At 41.0% G+C, this 18,021-nt stretch overlaps 8 protein-coding genes and 1 non-coding gene across 9 annotated transcripts; 5 read left to right on the top strand and 4 right to left on the bottom strand.

Moving 5' to 3' along the window:
* Positions 1 to 78: 78 nt before the first annotated feature.
* MNE1 (Mne1p) lies at positions 79 to 1,980 on the top strand (the record flags this gene model as incomplete). Its single annotated transcript, XM_002496593.1, has 1 exon — positions 79 to 1,980. The coding sequence occupies one exon, from the start codon at positions 79 to 81 to the stop codon at positions 1,978 to 1,980; it is 1,902 nt and encodes a 633-aa protein (XP_002496638.1).
* CIN1 (Cin1p) lies at positions 1,970 to 5,059 on the bottom strand (the record flags this gene model as incomplete). The annotated part of the gene is made up of 1 exon (XM_002496592.1): positions 1,970 to 5,059. One exon carries the CDS (start codon positions 5,057 to 5,059, stop codon positions 1,970 to 1,972), a length of 3,090 nt encoding a protein of 1,029 aa, XP_002496637.1.
* Positions 5,060 to 5,691: 632 nt separating this feature from the next.
* PYK2 (pyruvate kinase PYK2) lies at positions 5,692 to 7,395 on the top strand (the record flags this gene model as incomplete). Its single annotated transcript, XM_002496591.1, has 1 exon — positions 5,692 to 7,395. One exon carries the CDS (start codon positions 5,692 to 5,694, stop codon positions 7,393 to 7,395), a length of 1,704 nt encoding a protein of 567 aa, XP_002496636.1.
* Positions 7,396 to 7,512: 117 nt separating this feature from the next.
* Positions 7,513 to 9,966, bottom strand: REV1 (deoxycytidyl transferase; the record flags this gene model as incomplete). The annotated part of the gene is made up of 1 exon (XM_002496590.1): positions 7,513 to 9,966. One exon carries the CDS (start codon positions 9,964 to 9,966, stop codon positions 7,513 to 7,515), a length of 2,454 nt encoding a protein of 817 aa, XP_002496635.1.
* Positions 9,967 to 10,747: 781 nt separating this feature from the next.
* Positions 10,748 to 11,404, top strand: TYE7 (Tye7p; the record flags this gene model as incomplete). Its single annotated transcript, XM_002496589.1, has 1 exon — positions 10,748 to 11,404. One exon carries the CDS (start codon positions 10,748 to 10,750, stop codon positions 11,402 to 11,404), a length of 657 nt encoding a protein of 218 aa, XP_002496634.1.
* A 389-nt stretch (positions 11,405 to 11,793) lies between these two features.
* Positions 11,794 to 11,866, bottom strand: ZYRO0D04620r. The gene has a single exon. It is a non-coding gene; the product is annotated as a tRNA-Met (tRNA).
* A 648-nt stretch (positions 11,867 to 12,514) lies between these two features.
* Positions 12,515 to 13,255, top strand: ZYRO0D04598g (uncharacterized protein; the record flags this gene model as incomplete). The annotated part of the gene is made up of 1 exon (XM_002496588.1): positions 12,515 to 13,255. One exon carries the CDS (start codon positions 12,515 to 12,517, stop codon positions 13,253 to 13,255), a length of 741 nt encoding a protein of 246 aa, XP_002496633.1.
* Positions 13,256 to 13,308: 53 nt separating this feature from the next.
* RBG1 (GTP-binding protein RBG1) lies at positions 13,309 to 14,418 on the bottom strand (the record flags this gene model as incomplete). The annotated part of the gene is made up of 1 exon (XM_002496587.1): positions 13,309 to 14,418. The coding sequence occupies one exon, from the start codon at positions 14,416 to 14,418 to the stop codon at positions 13,309 to 13,311; it is 1,110 nt and encodes a 369-aa protein (XP_002496632.1).
* A 400-nt stretch (positions 14,419 to 14,818) lies between these two features.
* FUN12 (translation initiation factor eIF5B) lies at positions 14,819 to 17,848 on the top strand (the record flags this gene model as incomplete). Its single annotated transcript, XM_002496586.1, has 1 exon — positions 14,819 to 17,848. The coding sequence occupies one exon, from the start codon at positions 14,819 to 14,821 to the stop codon at positions 17,846 to 17,848; it is 3,030 nt and encodes a 1,009-aa protein (XP_002496631.1).
* Between the last annotated feature and the right edge of the window lie 173 nt (positions 17,849 to 18,021).

Below are 18,021 nucleotides of genomic sequence, written 5' to 3'. Positions count from 1 at the left end.
ATACTATTGACAAATCTACCACTTTAAACAAAAAAGAAGTTAGAGAGCTACCGTTATTTATCAACCCATAATGCTAATATGAGACCTTTTCCAGTCAATGTTGTTGTCAAGAGAGGATTCTCTATGGATGTGGGCAAGATTGCCCGTGATATCTTGATTGCAGATCGCAGCACTTCAGAAAGGAATAACCCTAGATTGAACCATTTACACAGAAATAATGCAAGGGATTCAATCACAGATAAATGGTTGAAAAAGGCGCTGACAAGGAAACAGCATGCTTATATGCAAAATGAGGTTACAATTTACTCACCAGTAGTATTGAAAACTTTACAAAAGTTGCGGTCTACCGACAACACATCAGCGTATTTTACACTGTTGAATAAAATAAGGGTGTCTGATATTACGTGGATATCACAAAATGGAAGCCACATTAGAAACAGAGAGGAAGTTCCAATTGAATTTTACCATGAAGTCTCTAACATGATCTATAGAATGTCTTTGAATTGTTCCGATTTTAAAGATTTCCGTGCATTGGCAAATTTTAGCATAACGTTAATGAGTGGATACAACCAGTTGATACGTTCAAGTTCAAACTCTCAAATATCTCACGAAACTAAGTTTTACAAAAATTGCTTGTTAGTGGTAATAAAGTCCGAATCTATCGCAGCCTTACTGGACGCCTTCAAAGAGATGCCTCCTAGACAAAATGGGCTCAAACCCTTAGCAGAACTAGTATTTTACCATCAGACGGGCCAATTTATAAAATTGCTAGAATTTTTGGAAGAATTTATTCTCACTTCTCTTGCGGAGAAATCAATTACAGGACAACAAATAAAGGCCTTTTCTACTCCCTTATTAAATATCCTGCAATCCTGCTTGTTAAATGGCGAGGAACAAATCTGTTGTACTTTTTTGAAAAAACTAAAGAGGAAGTGGAATTTTAAGATGGATGAACATTCGTATGTGGTTTTGAAGGAATTATGTGAGAGGATGGGAATGGATCAAGTTCTCTTGACTCTAGCCGGTAATAAGCAAGACTTGAGGACCAAAATTGCGAGAAAAAATATGTCATGGTCTGAATACATTAATTTTTTGCATCAAAGTCAAATCGATTTGTTTGAAGAGGAATTACCATTTGATTATTCCCAAAGCATACTTTCTTCCGTTGGTCCCACTATACAAGATTGGAAAGCTTTCATTGATTCAAATCCATTACCAGAGGGGGCTAACGATTCACTCAGGACATTTTATTTTAATTCAATTTTGGTCGATTTGGCAACCCGCAAGAACATCGGGTTTATGCTATCAATGCTAGAATTTCTCGTATACAAAAGGGAATTTTGCCAATATTTAATCTATTCGCATAAATTAATAGGATCTACAAAAAGCTCCGGTTTCCATGCTCTGGTCAAATCCATTTCCAACAGTAACTCATCCAAAATCACAGCCTACACTTTGCATGATTTTCTACAAAAGCATTATCCAGACATCGGTTTCCAATTCAACGATAATGACTATTACCATTTGATGAAAGCCTGTGCTTATAAAGCAGATCGTCATACGATTTACTACTTTCTCTATCACTATTTGAAAAATCAAGGTCATACTCTTTACACAGGTGCAGAATCTGTTGATTGGCGCCTACCGCATCGCATTTCTCTTCTCTTGAACCAGATCAATAACCCCAAACTTAATAAACGGATTAACGAAATTGAGAAGAATGCTAAAGATCTTTTCACCGAAAGAAGATTAAATGGCTCTCAAGTGAAAGATGATGATATCCGAAGACTATTTGGAGAGAATTATTCTCCGCGAATCACGACCAAGACATTATTGTCCATGGACGCGGTTGGTGATCAATTAGAAGACTTGATACGCAATCAATCCGTTTATTCCCTTTCCATTGACCTAGAGTACTCAGAAAGATTATCAAACTGCTTAAGTTACACCATCACACATAGCTCTCCTGTTACATCGTGAACATAGAGATCGATGATTCGAGAAGCCCTTCCTTACTATTGCTGCATTTGACAAGATCATCCAATTTTGTGAATGACTTCAATTCTAGGAAAATCGTGGCTAGGGCCTTGAGACAATCTTGTTCTAATGATGTTTGAGTAGCTTTTCTTCTGCGTGAAGCTTCTCTTTTCATAATAGTCAATAGCCGCTCTATGATAGAATTTATCAATTTTCTATCTGACAGGTCCCTCGAATGTACAAGGCTTACCACCAGTTGTGCGAAAAAGCCAACTATAGTTGACCTCAATAGACTGGCTCCATTGAGGAGATGTAAGTTGTATAATTTTGCATAGAATCCCTGAAAATTAAAATTTGGATCGATTCGGAGACCTGACTCCAAGACTCTATGCCAAAAATTAATATAACTGACTGTTATCTTTAAGATGTCCTGATTAACAATACGGGTCTCAGGATCCAATGTTTGTTGTGATTTACTCTCAGTAATCAAGTTGGCGGACGGTATAATTCTAACTAGATCGTTGCAGACTGCCAATCTCTCCGAATCATTGGGCAAAAGATTATAATAGTGCAGGAAAGCATCAATTGCCGTTCTGATTTGAATTTCTGTAGAGTGAATAGCTCCTGCAGACATTAAGAAACCTTTCCAAAATTCCTTTAAATAATCATTAAACTGCGAACTTTGAAATTCCATTAATCGTAAAAGATCAATCTTATCTTCGACACACAACCCGGCAGTTTTTTGCAGAACGTTTATGGCAATACTTCGTATCTCTTCATTGGGTTCCCCAGATAATCTGATGAGACTTGAAATCACCTGCGACCTCAGTTGCTCTTCCTCGAACAAGTCTTGGTTTTTTGAAACTAACTGGGCAGCACTAGTTCTTACTAATCGTCCAACATCACCTTGCTCCGTAATAGTGTAATCATCAAGTAATTTTGTCACAAGGACCAAAATGTGCTTATCCACCTGTACCGCGTTGCGCAACGAATGAACCGTCTGGAAGGAATCGAGAGTTTGAGATTTGCCCTGACAATCCATCAAAGGTAGGTTGTTTCGAAAAGTCTTGACGAACCTGTGGGATTCTATGGTGGAAAAGGAATAACAACAACAAGAGTTGTTTGAACGAATCAAATGTTCGAAATGGTCCCAAAACCTAGTCTCTGCTTCCGTAGAGACAAATTTGGCGCTTGCAGTCGAAACAATAGGCAGCACGACTCTCAGTAAACGTACCATATCCTGATGGAACCGAATCGAAGGCTCAAACCCTCTCAACATTCGGAAAACGAGATCAATAAATTCCACGTCTAATGCAAACCCACATCCATCATCCTGCAGCATCAACGCGGCGTATTCAAAGATGGCCAAGAACTGGAACAGCTCATAATCATTCCTCCTGAACCGCCTATCCACTGTTGAATCCAAAACTAGCTTCGAAAGAGCATGCATGCGCGTTGCCGCCAACGACAAACCACGTGACTTCATCTGAACAAGCAAATACAGCAATCGGGAGGCTTCAAGAGGGGTCGACACTTTTAGATTTTCAATTCGGCCTAGAATACCCGTGTCCCGGAGACCATTCGGCAGATCTTTTGCCCATTGGCATAAGGTCCACGTAGTCCATTGAACCATACTCAAATCGTGATTCGCCATTATACATGAATCAAACAGCCAGTGAATCATAAACGTGGAAAACCGTTCATCGTTGTGGCTCAGCATTTCGTACAGCTTCAAAGTGTTGCTAGTAATATGCTTTGGTAGATTGTTGATCGGTAATTCAATGATTTGCAAGATAGTCTTATTATCGAGAATACCAGCAAAGGTAACGTACCTTCCCAAAATCTCTTGCAAGGCCGCATTAGCGGATTTACGAATCAGCAGTTCTCTATCGAACAGCGAGCACATGAGTACGTTTAGAAACACATTGTTCAGATCTTCCTTTCCAACGTGATCTTTACCATTTTTAGCTCTCGCCAGTGACCAACATATGAAATTGGAAGCGTCTCTTATTTGCGAACCCTTTATTGTGTTAGCTCTCAACTGTTGGAATCTAGACGCATACGGTATGATATCCTGACAGATTCTACTAACCGCGTCCTCCGGAGCATGCTCCACTATTGTAGTCGATAACTCCGCAATCACCAACAGGTACGTATGCAAACGATTTTGATCCAAGACATCCCAGGGTTCGAACCTGAGCATCTTCGCAGTAGGATTCAGACAATTCTCAACCAGTAGTCCGAACATCTCCTCTTCTTCCAATTCGCCAACGACAATTTTCACAATCTTCGCATAACAATGGGCTATTGCAAACCGCGTATCGGTGAAATCATGACCGAACTGGCTCACGACCCACGTAATGATATCTTGCGTGCGGTTTGCATCCATCTCCAACGCGTACCTCAAGAATAATTTGGGCAACATCTTCAACTTAACAATATCTACCGGTCCATGTAGACAGTGCTCTGTAAACCTGTTAAGTGTCTGCATATCCACTACGGAATCCTCTTGATGTATGACTAATTTTAAAATTGCATTAAACGTCGACAGGTCCAACTCATCTCTGTATTTGTGGAAAAGCGCCTTATTCTTGGACAAAAGTTGCGAACGAATGTTAACTACTAGCGGTACTGTCGAGGGAGCCTTACAGTGAGAGACCAAGTGATACAATTTTTCATCGATTTCTAACTGGAATGGCGACAGACACAGGACGTAGATCCAGCATAGGATAAAGAACTGAATATACCAATTGTCTTCTCTCTGGTTTTCTAACAGCGGCACTAATTTTTTCAAGATATAAACGTCTATGGGCAGATATCGGACGCTTCTTTTCCATGATACTACTTTAGAGATAGTGTAAAACACCTTACATCGCAGCAGCTTGGTGTGCGACGACAGCTCAAAGAAATTGTCACATATCAGTGAAACATATCTAGTGAGGACACCCCTGTGAATCAATACGAGTGGATCTTGCTGGAATCGGTCCAAAGCCCTTAACACGGATGGCAACGAGTCTTCATTCAAGTTGGAGAGTCCACTTTCAATAGTGTCTAATGAAGTCTCAATAGGTTCCCAGCTCATTGACAGCAGGTTCTTCTCTGTATTCTACATATATGTACCATCGGGAGTGGTCACTACGCGCGCCGTATCCTCTCTTACCACCGTCCCATCTATACAAATACCCATCACATGAAACTCACATGCCACCCTTTCGCCCGGGACGCGCCGCCCCTATTCCGGGTAACGGCAAACATGCAGCTCGCATGTAGCCGCCCTCGGCGAGGGCGGCTATGCCAATAGCCGCCAGCAAACAAATGCATCATCGCCATCGGCAACACTCCTCCCGTACACCCGATGCTCCGATATATACTCGCGTCACACGACCCGCTCCGTCTCACACCACCCCGACACCCCGACACCAGCTTCCTCTAATACGCGGCCCTCAGCTTCCTCTCGCTATTGTTGAATACACGCGGCCCACGCCATTTCTTTTTACCCCTCACAGTACCACGCACACAGCACGCAACACCCTACTACAATTAAAGCTCATCACAGTAATAATAACTATAGTGACCATAGTATTAGCCCATCATCAGCAATACCACCACCAGTAGTAGCTGCACCACTCCAACAACGAATTTTTTTTTTACCTCTCGTTCCTTAACGTGTTTAAGAGGTTAAAAAAAAAAAAAAAGGAATAACCTGATGATGGTATGGTTTACGGGATATATAAAGGTGGGCTTAAGCTGATTAAGAAACAGATTACTGTCTTGCAAAGAGTACCAAGAAGTTTCCAATTGAAATCTTCTAGTTTTAATAAGTTTAGGAGTAATAAGAATAGTATTTATTTCTTACCTCGTAAACGAATAATAACTACTACAAGTTCACCAACAACAAATTCAAAAATGGCTACTGCTTCTAGATTGACTTGGTTATCTCAATTGAACCCAAACCCTGGCGAACACGTTAGAAGAACCGGTATCATCGGTACCATCGGTCCAAAGACCAACAACGCCGAAACCATCGCCGGTCTAAGAAAAGCTGGTTTGAACATCGTCCGTATGAACTTCTCTCACGGTTCTTACGAATACCACAAGTCCGTCATTGACAACGCTAGAAAGAGTGAAGAAATCTACCCAGGTAGACCATTGGCTATCGCTCTAGACACCAAGGGTCCAGAAATCAGAACTGGTACCACCAAGAACGATGTCGACTACCCAATCCCAGCTAACCACGAAATGACCTTCACCACTGACGACCAATACAAGTTGGTCAGTGACGACAACCTAATGTACTTGGACTACAAGAACATCACCAAGGTCATCAGCAAGGGTAAGCTAATCTACGTCGATGACGGTGTTTTGTCTTTCGAAGTCTTGGAAGTCGTTGACGACAAGACCTTGAAGGTCAAGTCCCAAAACGCTGGTAAGATCTGCTCTCACAAGGGTGTTAACTTGCCAGGTACCGATGTTGACTTGCCAGCTCTATCCGAAAAGGACCAAAACGATTTGAGATTCGGTGTCGACAACGGTGTCCACATGGTGTTCGCTTCTTTCATCAGAACCGCTAACGATGTTAAGACCATCAGAAACGTTTTGGGTGAAAAGGGTAAGGACATCAAGATTGTCGTCAAGATCGAAAACCAACAAGGTGTTAACAACTTTGACGAAATCTTGGAAGCCACCGATGCTGTCATGGTTGCCAGAGGTGACTTGGGTATCGAAATCCCAGCCCCAGAAGTCTTGGCTGTCCAAAAGAAATTGATCGCTAAGTCTAACTTGGCCGGTAAGCCAGTTGTCTGTGCTACCCAAATGTTGGAATCTATGACCTACAACCCAAGACCAACCAGAGCTGAAGTTTCTGATGTCGGTAACGCTATCTTGGACGGTGCTGACTGTGTCATGTTGTCTGGTGAAACCGCCAAGGGTAACTACCCATTCAACGCTGTCACCACCATGGCTGACACCGCCAGAATCGCTGAACAAGCCATTGCTTACCAATCTAACTACGATGACTTGAGAGACTCTACTCCAAAGCCAACCTCCACCACTGAAACCATTGCTGCTGCTTCCGTCGCTGCTGCTTTCGAACAAAACGCCAAGGCTATCATTGTCTTGTCTACCAGTGGTAACACCCCAAGATTGGTCTCCAAGTACAGACCAAACTGCCCAATCATCATGGTCACCAGATGCCCAAGAGCTGCTAGATTCACCCACTTGAGCAGAGGTGTTTTCCCATTTGTCTACGAAAAGGCCGTCGAAAAGGACTGGACTTTGGACACCGAAGCTCGTCTAAACTTCGGTGTTGCCGAAGCTAAGAAATTCGGTTTCTTGAAGGAAGGTGACACCATCGTCACCATCCAAGGTTTGAAACCAGGTGTTGGTCACTCTAACACCTTGCGTGTTTCCATCGTGTAAACTGACGGACGTTTTATGAATTTTTAACGAACGACGAACAGACGATATGAATAGGATTCTATATAGAGCTCAGTAAAAATAGAAAAAAAAGAACAAACAGTATCTATTTTTTTTTTCTCAGGTGTCGAAATCGATGTCGAGTTTACGAACCGTTTGAAAAGTATGTTTATTTTTGTTTAGTTTTGGCAGAATTATCTGTAGCAGTACTCTTTCCCATTCTTGGAAACCATTACAATGAGAAAATAACTCAGATCGGAGTTCAAGTTTAGTGGAAATCAGTTTACAAATTCGTAAAACTAATGGTAAACGATTTGCATCTGAAAGCCTTTGTAAATATTTTTCAAAAAGCTTTAGGTCCTTTTCGTGCGGGCCCCGTGATCGTATAGTTCCGTCAACCCAGTTTAGAATCAATTGAATAATCCTTTTGAAATTTGTTTGATTTTGAAATTTTATTGGCAGCAGAACCGTTGTTTCACCCAAGAAATGAGCTTTCGCGTTCATCTTTTCGTTTTGTCTTTTAGCAATTTGCTCTTTGATTTCATCGAATTTCGTTCTCTTGGCTTTGTTCGTGATGATAATCTCATTCTCCACCTCGTTTCTAATCTGCGTGGGCAATTCTTGAATAAATTGTTCTTGATACGAATTTATCCGTTTGGCCGCCGTTGCCTTGACTTTGATCTTTCTTCTGTTCAGTTCTTGATCAATTTCGCCCTTAACGTCATTCGGTAAATTCTGGTAGATTTTAGCGTCAACAAACGGTAGTTTCGACTGGTTCGAAACTGAATTCTCTAGTTTGTTGAATTGAATAGCGATGCCTCTTAGTTCCTTTGGGGGACAGCATAATGACCTGAAAGTACTTTTGATTTCTGTAGTTATGATACCAAATTCATCCGTCGGCACACCAAGACGGGTACTTCTGGCAAACGGATCACACTTACCCATTCCTAGATATTTCGGCGGTTCAATTGATTCATCTTTGCTTCTTTTCATTATTTTCAATGTAAGCTGTGACGTTTTCTTGTTCAATTCCTTTAATTTATCAATCAGGTATTGAGTACATCTATCGATAAATTGGTCAATTTCATAAATCGTATCAAACCTGATCCCCCAATTAATATCAATAGAAAGTGATTTTCTTTGGAAAAACTGCTTGGGATCATAAATGATCTTACCACTTTCCTCGTCATCTTTGCCGCGTACCGCTAGATATATCTTGTTGCCCATTTTTTCACCGACACAACGCTGCAAAGAATCCAGTGTCATCTGTCTCAATTCACAAAGATTCCCAATCGGTGGATTGCTATATTCACTAATCTTGTAGGCCAAAGAACGCCCCACACCAGGTAAATCATCAATTTTCAAATTGGACCAGAACGTAGCATCCAATTCATCACAGTTAACAATTCGATACCCATTTGGCTTGCTCCATTTAAGAGCTAATCTTGCCAGGACTAAACTATTAGCACACCCAATGCTAACTGTACATCCATTTGTAACGCTGCTAACGTGTTCGCGTATCCTTTGACATATCGAATCACATTCCATGTGTGACAAATTACCCGCGATGCAAACTGCTTCGTCAATAGAAATTGGTAACACTAGTTGGAATTGAGAATCGTGCAGTATTTGATAAAACCGTTTTGACATCAGTTCAAATTGATCAAAATCATATCCGAGACGCACGAGTCTTTTGCCGCCGGGCATCATTCTTTCTGCGGTACCTACCCACATACCATTCCTTATACCGTATCGCCTCGCTTCGTAGTTACAACTGGCAATATCTGAATTTTTAGTACCATGACAAACTACGATAGGGTCCGCATGGATATCAAACCCATTGGCCATTGCGGAAACGCTGGCAAAGAAACAATCAAAATCGATATGGAACACTGTAATATCATCGTTTTTACTAGGAATATGTAATGGTTTCTCCAAGAATTTTTCACAAAATTCTGCCCGAAGATCAGATTTCCAATTGGACAGATGGTGTAGTCTTGATTTAGAAAAGAACTGTTTTAAAAATTCAGGATGTTTACAACTTACAATCGTTGTCGGCTGTAACTTTGGTTGAATTTCATCTTGATCTGATAAAAGCGCATAGTCCTGCCATGGCAAAAGTTTACCCCTTTGTAAAGAATCTACGATCCATTCTGGTCTACAAATTTTATAATTGGCCAATTCAACCCTTTTCTTGAGAGGTAAATTCGAGGCTATAATATGAGATACCTGACCTTTGGAAGACAAAAAATGTGCGAATTTACCGCCGTTGGCAATGACCATTTCATGCAATTGCATCCTGCCAGGTTTTGTAAACCCATTCACGTATATCGATACCCCAGAGAATATGTCGCAACCATCGCCGTATCGTTCTCTAAACTCCTGATCCTGTCTATCTTGTCTTCTCTGTTTGTCATGGAAATAATCCTCTCTTGAATACTGTTCACTTCGTTCCTGTGAAAGTCCAGTGATGTAATCCAGTAGCCCGTCGTCGCTCAGGGACTCCAAGAACGACTTCTCCGGAACATTACCTCTATTCCCCAGCGGAGAATCTTCTTGGTTGTAGCCGCTCATGAATTGTCAGTTTTTCCGATCGGAGTCGGAATGAACGTTTTCGCCTACGAACCGCGGAAAAATAGTGTGAGAATTTTAGAAGCTTGAAAAAAAAACAACTAGTTTAAACGTGTCGTTCCACTTCAGTTTCCATCCGTACGCCCGCCTCGTTCCACGTGTAAATAATACGTACGTTGCAACTTTGTGCAGTGAATTTGCGACCTGATGCATGCAACACTGTTCTTCTGTAGTATTGGGTGGGAAATTTATTCTATTCTATTCTTCCTTCCTTCCTTCGCTTCTCTTCTCTTCCCCTATGCGTAATTTCGTGGATATCAGCAACAATTTCTTTTTTCTATTTTTTTCATGTGCGCTTGTTGGAAAAACTCGCGCGATGACCACCGGCCCTCTGTCGTACTGTCAGCTTTCCTCTGCGGTGGTATAGAATCGTTTAAGCGCACACCCTCGCTTAAAATCTCACGTTAATGAACGGTTGACGTGGTACCAGATATTCACTTTTAATTCAATTAAAGCGGAAAAAATGCATAATGGTGATATTGTCGGTATCGTTGGAACAAGATTCTTGCATCAAGAATTCTAGATCGAAAAGGGGAAAACGTCTTGACCTATTTTTTTTTTATTTATTTCATTCTTTTTTCTATCCCATGCGGCTATGCATCTGATATATATTTGAACAACATCTCCGAGATTATGGATATGTCAGCGAGGGTTCGTGCGTTATTTTGGTAGTGGGACACAGAGGACAGTAGCACAACAAATAATACAGGGACTCACTTACAATATGGATGACTTTGAAGACTGGATGTTGAAAGATACACAAGCTGCTGGATCACTCAGTGATGAATCTGTCAATTCCTTCTCCTGGTTTGAGCCATTAGAACAGATAATTTCAAGCGGGTCAAGCTCATCGGGGGACTCTCCGGTGGACGTCCCCAGTGCCGAACAACCTGTAAAGCAAGAAGAACTGGCTACTCTAGACCTAGGTTCCATGGATGCTGCTGCTGGTGCTGCAGTCCCAGCACCAACGCCAGCAGAAGCTGCTACCGTTGAAGCTACGCCAACAGCAACGACGTCATCTTCGTCTTCTGTTGCTGATGCAACGGTTGCACCCGCAAAGAGGCGCAGAGCGCCAAGAAAAAGACTTACGTCGCATCAGAAGCAAGCCCACAACAAGATAGAGAAAAGATATCGTATCAATATCAACACAAAAATTGCTAAACTACAGCAAATTATACCATGGGTGGCAAGTGAACAAACGGCGTTTGAAGTTGGAGAGAATATCAAAAAGGGAGAAGATGGATTTCCAACGTCAACAAAGCTTAACAAAAGCATGATTTTGGAGAAAGCTGTCGATTACATCCTGTACTTACAGAACAGTGAAAGACTTTACGAAATGGAAGTAAGAAGGTTAAGAGCGGAATTGGCAGGCCAAAACTAATTGAAGTAACAAATTTGTACAATAGGATTTTGCATTGCGACACACATTCTAACGAGTTATGCCTTAATGAAGGGACATGTTTTATGATATACGGCTATTAGCAATATATTTAATTATATTATAGTACGGTATTACTGTTATATAGAGATATCAAGGGATCAATTTCAAAACAATAGAAGAATCAACGCGGTTAGAGAAATAAGCCGACGGAGATTTTCAGATTTTCAGGCGTTGCGATTTGCAACGTGTGCGAACATTCTTGACGGAGTACGAAAAGAGCAAAAGTTGTGATCGCAATTTGGAATACTCCGAATGACAGGGTAGAAATAGCCACGTAAGCATTCCGAATATGCAAAGAGCAAAAAGGTGGGGTAAAAAAATTGAATTTATGCTCCACGGGAGGTTCGAACTCTCGACCTTCAGATTATGAGACTGACGCTCTTCCGACTGAGCTAGTGAAGCATACGAATTCTGGAAACCGGGGGAAAATGGTGACGGTCAAGAAAACCAGAAAAAACAAACGACGGATGTGCCGAACCAGACCAAGTAGATGATACGGCATGCGTAGAATATGTGTCAGTTCCCATCGATTTACTATGGCTCAGCGTGCTAATGCTACTAGAAGTACGTCCGGTCTACGTCATAGATTATATCGGGATAAACAACGGAAAAACTATATCCTGAAGTAGCTACAACAGAGGGATGCCATACACTAGCCACATTCAACCACTAATGTTCGATCTCCATGAAGTAGCCTTGTAGTACCATCTTGGGAGAATATGCGTGCTTTGCGCTCAACCTATCCGACAGTTTATCGGTGAATCCCACTAAAATGTATCGGTGACAAAGTAGATGAATATTACCAGCTGATTGAAAGCAAGAAGCCTAGAAGGCTGATTATGGTATAAATAGTTTCGTTGCACCAAAAGAGGCCATAGAGCCAGATTTTGGTTGAAGAACGCACTATTGCTTCGATGCGGGTTCAATTCTAGAAGGAATTCACACGTGACGCACGGAGAGCCGTATTTTAATAATGGATCTAGCATAGAGAGTCCTACTCATCGTCGTTATTTTTCCTCCCGCCAACGACGTACACATGAAAATAAAAATATGGATAGATGTCACTATGATCAGTTAGTAGAACAGATTAGGTCCCAAAGGTTAGATAATAACGTATTCTTTGGGCCTATAAACTCTTTAATCCAAAAAGATTTTTTACAGCTCGAAAATATAAGATTTTTCATTACACTGGGATTAGATACGTGCCAGTTATCGCAACTTTGGGATAATGGTTCGCTAAGGAATGATGATTCTGTAGTGATTAACTTTGATCCAAAATTTAACCCAAGTGAAATAGATACTACGAGTAGATTTTTTTATGAAAATGTGGAAAATTTGCGTAAAATCATAGCCAATGTAGCTAATGATTGTAATAATACTAATCAGCAAGAAATGAAAAAACTGGTTAAAAATGATATAGAGAGCCTCGGAACGCTTTATAGTGGGAACTGGGGGGTTCAAATGCGATATTTGTTGGATATCGCTATCATCTTCAAAATAGCTTCACAATACGGTAAAATTTTGATAGTGTCGAAAAATGGTAATGATAACGTCTTGGTATCATTCTTGATAGCCATTCAAATGATTCAAAATCCACAGTTATCGGCATTAGAAGCATTCAAATTTATCAAGGTTCAAAGACCCTCGGTTCATGAATTGACACCTGAATTTGTCAGTTTGTGCAATTCATTGAGCGGCAACTCATTAAGCGGACCAATACCAGATAAACAGAGTCGAAAACTGGAACAAATGGACTACTTGTCTTCAAAAAGATCTCGTATCAGTGACTAGTTTTTAACTTTATCTATTCTTTTTTCTTTTTAAAGTTTGTTATGTAACATTATTTATTTCTTCAAGATAGTAACAACGTCTTCATCCTGTAAGACATGATTTAAACCAACATATTGTGGTTGATGCTTGACACTCGTACCGTATACCGCAGCGTTTCTAAACTCATCCACCAGGGATTTGTGAATTTGGTTACAAAAGTCCCTGACGGTGCAACGGTCAGATCTAAGCACAACAGGGTCGGAAAAATCGGGCATCGTACCCTTTGGCTTTGTATAGACCCGGACCAAATTTAGTCTATCCCACATTGTTTGTAAAAGTTCGTCCAAGTTCCAGTCTTTACCTGATGATATAGGCACAGCATTTGGAATTCTGTACAAAACTTCTAACTCTTCTAGTGAAAGAGAATCGATCTTGTTTAAAACGTAGATGGCAGGCATGTAACGTCTTGTTGGGCCTTCTAAAACGTCAATTAGATCTTCTATAGTAGCATCACATCTGAACGCAAGTTCCGCACTGTTAATTCTATATTCACTCATAACAGCTCTAATTTCATCGTTATCCAAATGTGTCAATGGAACAGTATTTGTGATGGAAATACCACCTCTTTCCTTCTTTTTAACAATGATATCAGGTGGGCTCTTGTTTACACGGATACCAACACCTTCTAGTTCCTTTTCGATAATTTGCTTGTGTGCCAATGGTTTATTAACATCCAACACAATGAATAACATATTGGAAGTTCTTGCAACCGCAATAACTTGCTTACCACGACCACGACCATCTTTAGCACCATCGATAATACCCGGTAAATCCAACATTTGAATCTTAGCACCTTTGTAACGAATAATACCAGGGACCGTAACCAACGTAGTGAATTCGTATTCAGCAGATTCAGATTCGGTACCGGTTAATTTGGAAAGTAGTGTTGACTTACCGACAGAGGGGAACCCAACGAAACCAACACTGGCAACACCGGTTCTAGCAACATCGAAACCGACACCACCACCACCACCACCAGAAGACTGTGATGCTGTCAAGATTTCTCTTCTTAATTTGGCCAATTTTGCCTTCAGCTGACCCAGATGGAACGAAGTTGCCTTGTTCTTCTGGGTTCTGGCCATTTCATCTTCGATCGACTTGATCTTTTCTACGGTAGTAGACATTTTCCAACAACCTTGATACTGCTACTCTCTATTCTTGACAGTATAATTGACGATATTCGACAATATTCCAATAGCTCATCGCTTAAAAGTTGGTATTATTTGAAATTTTTCAAATCACCGCTTACGAAGGTGAAAAAAAATTTTCGGTATGGATAAGAAAAAATCGGATTCATGTGGAACTCATCCAACTAATACTCACTGTATAAAGGTGTAAAGGAGTAACTTATTTGTCATTCTTATCAAGAACTTGGTGGATGCAATCATAAGGACGTATTAAGTTGAAAAACATACCTCATTTACCATTGTTTAAAAGTCCTGATCAAGTTCTAATTGAATCAAGAGTTTTTCCATTTACATTTAATGCTGCAATAAGAAGTTATAAGACGGATTAAAAAGGAAAATGGGTAAAAATAATAAGAACCAGCAAAACTACTGGGAAGAAGATTTCACAGAGGACATGCCCGCCAGTGAAGAGTTCGGTGTTGATCCTAACGCAAAGGAAGAGACACCAGCTGCCGAGGGTACACCAGCCGAACAAGCCGGTGCTGAGGCTATTGAAGCTGACTTCATGTCCACTCTAGCTAAATCCAAGAAGAAACAAGACAAGAAGACCACTGATGAGAAGGCTGAGAATAATAATAATGCCAAGCCAGTGCTAAAGTCTAAGAAGGAGAAGGAAAAGGAAAAGAAGGAAAAGGAGAAGCAAAAGAAGAAAGAGGAAAACAATAAGAAGAAAGCTCAACAGCAAGCTCAAAAGGAAAAGAATAAAGAGTTGAACAAACAAAACGTCGAGAAAGTTCAAGCTGAAAAGGAAGCCAAGGACAAGAGTAAAAGTGGATCACCTGCTCCAGAAGCAACGCAAACTCCAAAGGCAGCTCCAAAGAAAGGTGGTAAGAAGGCACCTGCAGGTTTAGCTGCTTTGAAACGTCAACTAGAATTGAAAAAACAAGCTGAAGAAGAAGAGCAGAGATTGAGAGAAGAGGAAGAACGTTTGGAGAAGGAAGAACTAGAACGTGAAGCTGAAGCTGATAAAGAACGTGAGGCTGCCAAAGAAGCTAAAAAGGAGAAAGATAAAGCCAAGAAGGAAAAATTGAAGGCTGAAGGTAAACTTTTGACAAAGAAACAAAAGGAAGAAAAGAAACTACAAGAAAAGAGACGTGCCGCTCTATTGGCTGCTGGTAATATCAAAGTTCCTGCATTAGAGAAGAAGGAAGCCGAAGCTCCTAAAGCAAAGAAGGTCGTCTACAGTAAGAAGAAGAAGACTAATGCACCAGAAAAGGCAGAATCCAAGGACACAAACGGTAAAGAAAAGGGTACCGATGGTGCAGATGAAAAAAAGGGTGATGAGGAAGTTTTGATTGATGATTGGGAGCGTTTGGCACTTGAAGATGATGAAGGTGAGGCCGCTTCCGCTACTACTACGGTGGAGGAAACCACCAAAATGGAAGTTAAGGAATCTACGCCTGAGGTTTCAAGCTCTGAAGTGTCAAGTAAAGAAGTTATTGAGGAAGTAAATACCCCAGCTGCAGCTTCTAAGCCAACACCTGTATCTAAGGCAGTTGAAGAATCAAAGGGCGGAACACCTGCTCGCGCTTCCGCTTCTCCTGCTCCTACACCAAAGAAGGATTTGCGTTCTCCAATTTGCTGTATCTTAGGTCATGTTGATACTGGTAAGACCAAGTTGTTGGACAAGATCAGACAAAGTAATGTGCAAGGTGGTGAAGCCGGTGGTATCACTCAACAAATTGGTGCTACCTATTTCCCTATCAGTGCTGTTAAGGACAAGACGAAGACCATGTCTAAATACGAAAAGCAAACTTTCGATGTTCCAGGTTTGCTGGTTATCGATACTCCTGGTCACGAATCTTTCACCAACTTGCGTTCTAGAGGTTCATCTCTATGTAACATTGCCATTTTGGTGATTGATATCATGCATGGTCTTGAACAACAAACTTTAGAATCTCTAAGGTTGTTGAGAGACAGAAAATCTCCTTTCGTCGTTGCATTGAACAAGATCGATAGATTGTACGATTGGAAGACTATTCCTGGTAACTCCTTCAGAGACTCATTCGAACAACAATCGAGGGCCGTTAAAGATGAATTTGAGACAAGATTATCCGCTATCAAATTGGCTCTTGCTGAACAAGGTTTGAACTCTGAATTATACTTCCAAAACAAAAACATGTCCAAGTACGTCTCCATCGTCCCAACTTCTGCCGTTACCGGTGAAGGTGTTCCAGATCTGTTGTGGTTGTTGCTAGAATTGACTCAAAAGAGAATGTCTAAGCAATTGATGTACCTATCCCACATCGAGGCTACCATTTTGGAAGTTAAAGTTGTTGAAGGTTTCGGTACAACTATTGATGTTGTTTTATCGAACGGTATTTTAAGAGAGGGGGATCGTATCGTCCTATGTGGTATGAACGGACCGATTGTCACAAACATTAGAGCTTTGTTGACCCCTCAACCATTGCGTGAATTGCGTCTAAAATCTGAGTACGTTCACAACAAAGAAGTCAAAGCAGCATTGGGTGTTAAGATCGCAGCTAATGATTTAGAAAAGGCCGTCTCTGGTTCTAGATTGTTGGTCGTTGGTCCTGATGATGATGAGGAAGAAATGATGGACGAAGTCATGGACGATTTAACAGGGTTGTTGGACTCTGTTGACACTAGCGGTAGAGGTGTTACCGTTCAGGCTTCTACCTTGGGTTCTTTGGAAGCCTTACTAGATTTCTTGAAAGATATGAAGATTCCTGTGATGTCCATCGGGTTGGGTCCAGTTTACAAACGTGATGTAATGAAGGCAGGTGCCATGTTGGAAAAAGCTCCGGAATACGCAGTTATGATGTGTTTCGATGTTAAAATAGATAAGGAAGCTGAGCAATATGCTGAACAAGAGGGTATTAAGGTTTTCAACGCTGATGTCATTTACCACTTGTTCGATGCTTTCACCAAATATCAAGAGGATTTGCTCGAACAACGTCGTAAAGACTTCTTGGACTTCGCCATCTTCCCATGTGTTTTACAGACATTACAAATTATCAACAAGCGTGCTCCGATGATTATTGGTGTTGATGTTGTGGAAGGTGTTCTTCGAGTAGGTACTCCAATTTGTACAGTGAAATTGAACCCAACTACGAATGAAAAGCAAGTTCTACTACTGGGTAAGGTGGTTTCTTTGGAAATTAACCATCATCCAGTTAATGAAGTTAAGAGGGGCCAGACCGCTGCTGGTGTTGCCATGCGTTTGGAGGATCCTTCAGGTCAACAACCTATCTGGGGCCGTCACGTGGGTGAAAGCGATCCATTATATGCCGCCATTTCTAGAAGATCCATCGATACTTTGAAGGACAAGGCATTCAGAGACCAAGTATCCAAGTCAGATTGGATACTGCTGAAAAAATTAAAACCTGTGTTTGGCATCGATTGAAGAGAAACGCACTCATCCAAGGATCAGAATCCTTGTTAACCTGATCTTTGGGATGCACAACTTTTGGTGCATTGTCCGTAAATGCATCAAATGTTTACCAGTATATAAAAGCTGTACCTTTCAACAATTTCATGTATATGTATGTAAAAGTGAACTTTTAATCCTTTTTAGAT

This window comes from Zygosaccharomyces rouxii (assembly GCF_000026365.1).
Source record: "Zygosaccharomyces rouxii strain CBS732 chromosome D complete sequence".
In the NCBI taxonomy this organism is placed as follows: domain Eukaryota; kingdom Fungi; phylum Ascomycota; class Saccharomycetes; order Saccharomycetales; family Saccharomycetaceae; genus Zygosaccharomyces; species Zygosaccharomyces rouxii.
This window is presented reverse-complemented; position numbering and strand designations above follow the sequence as displayed.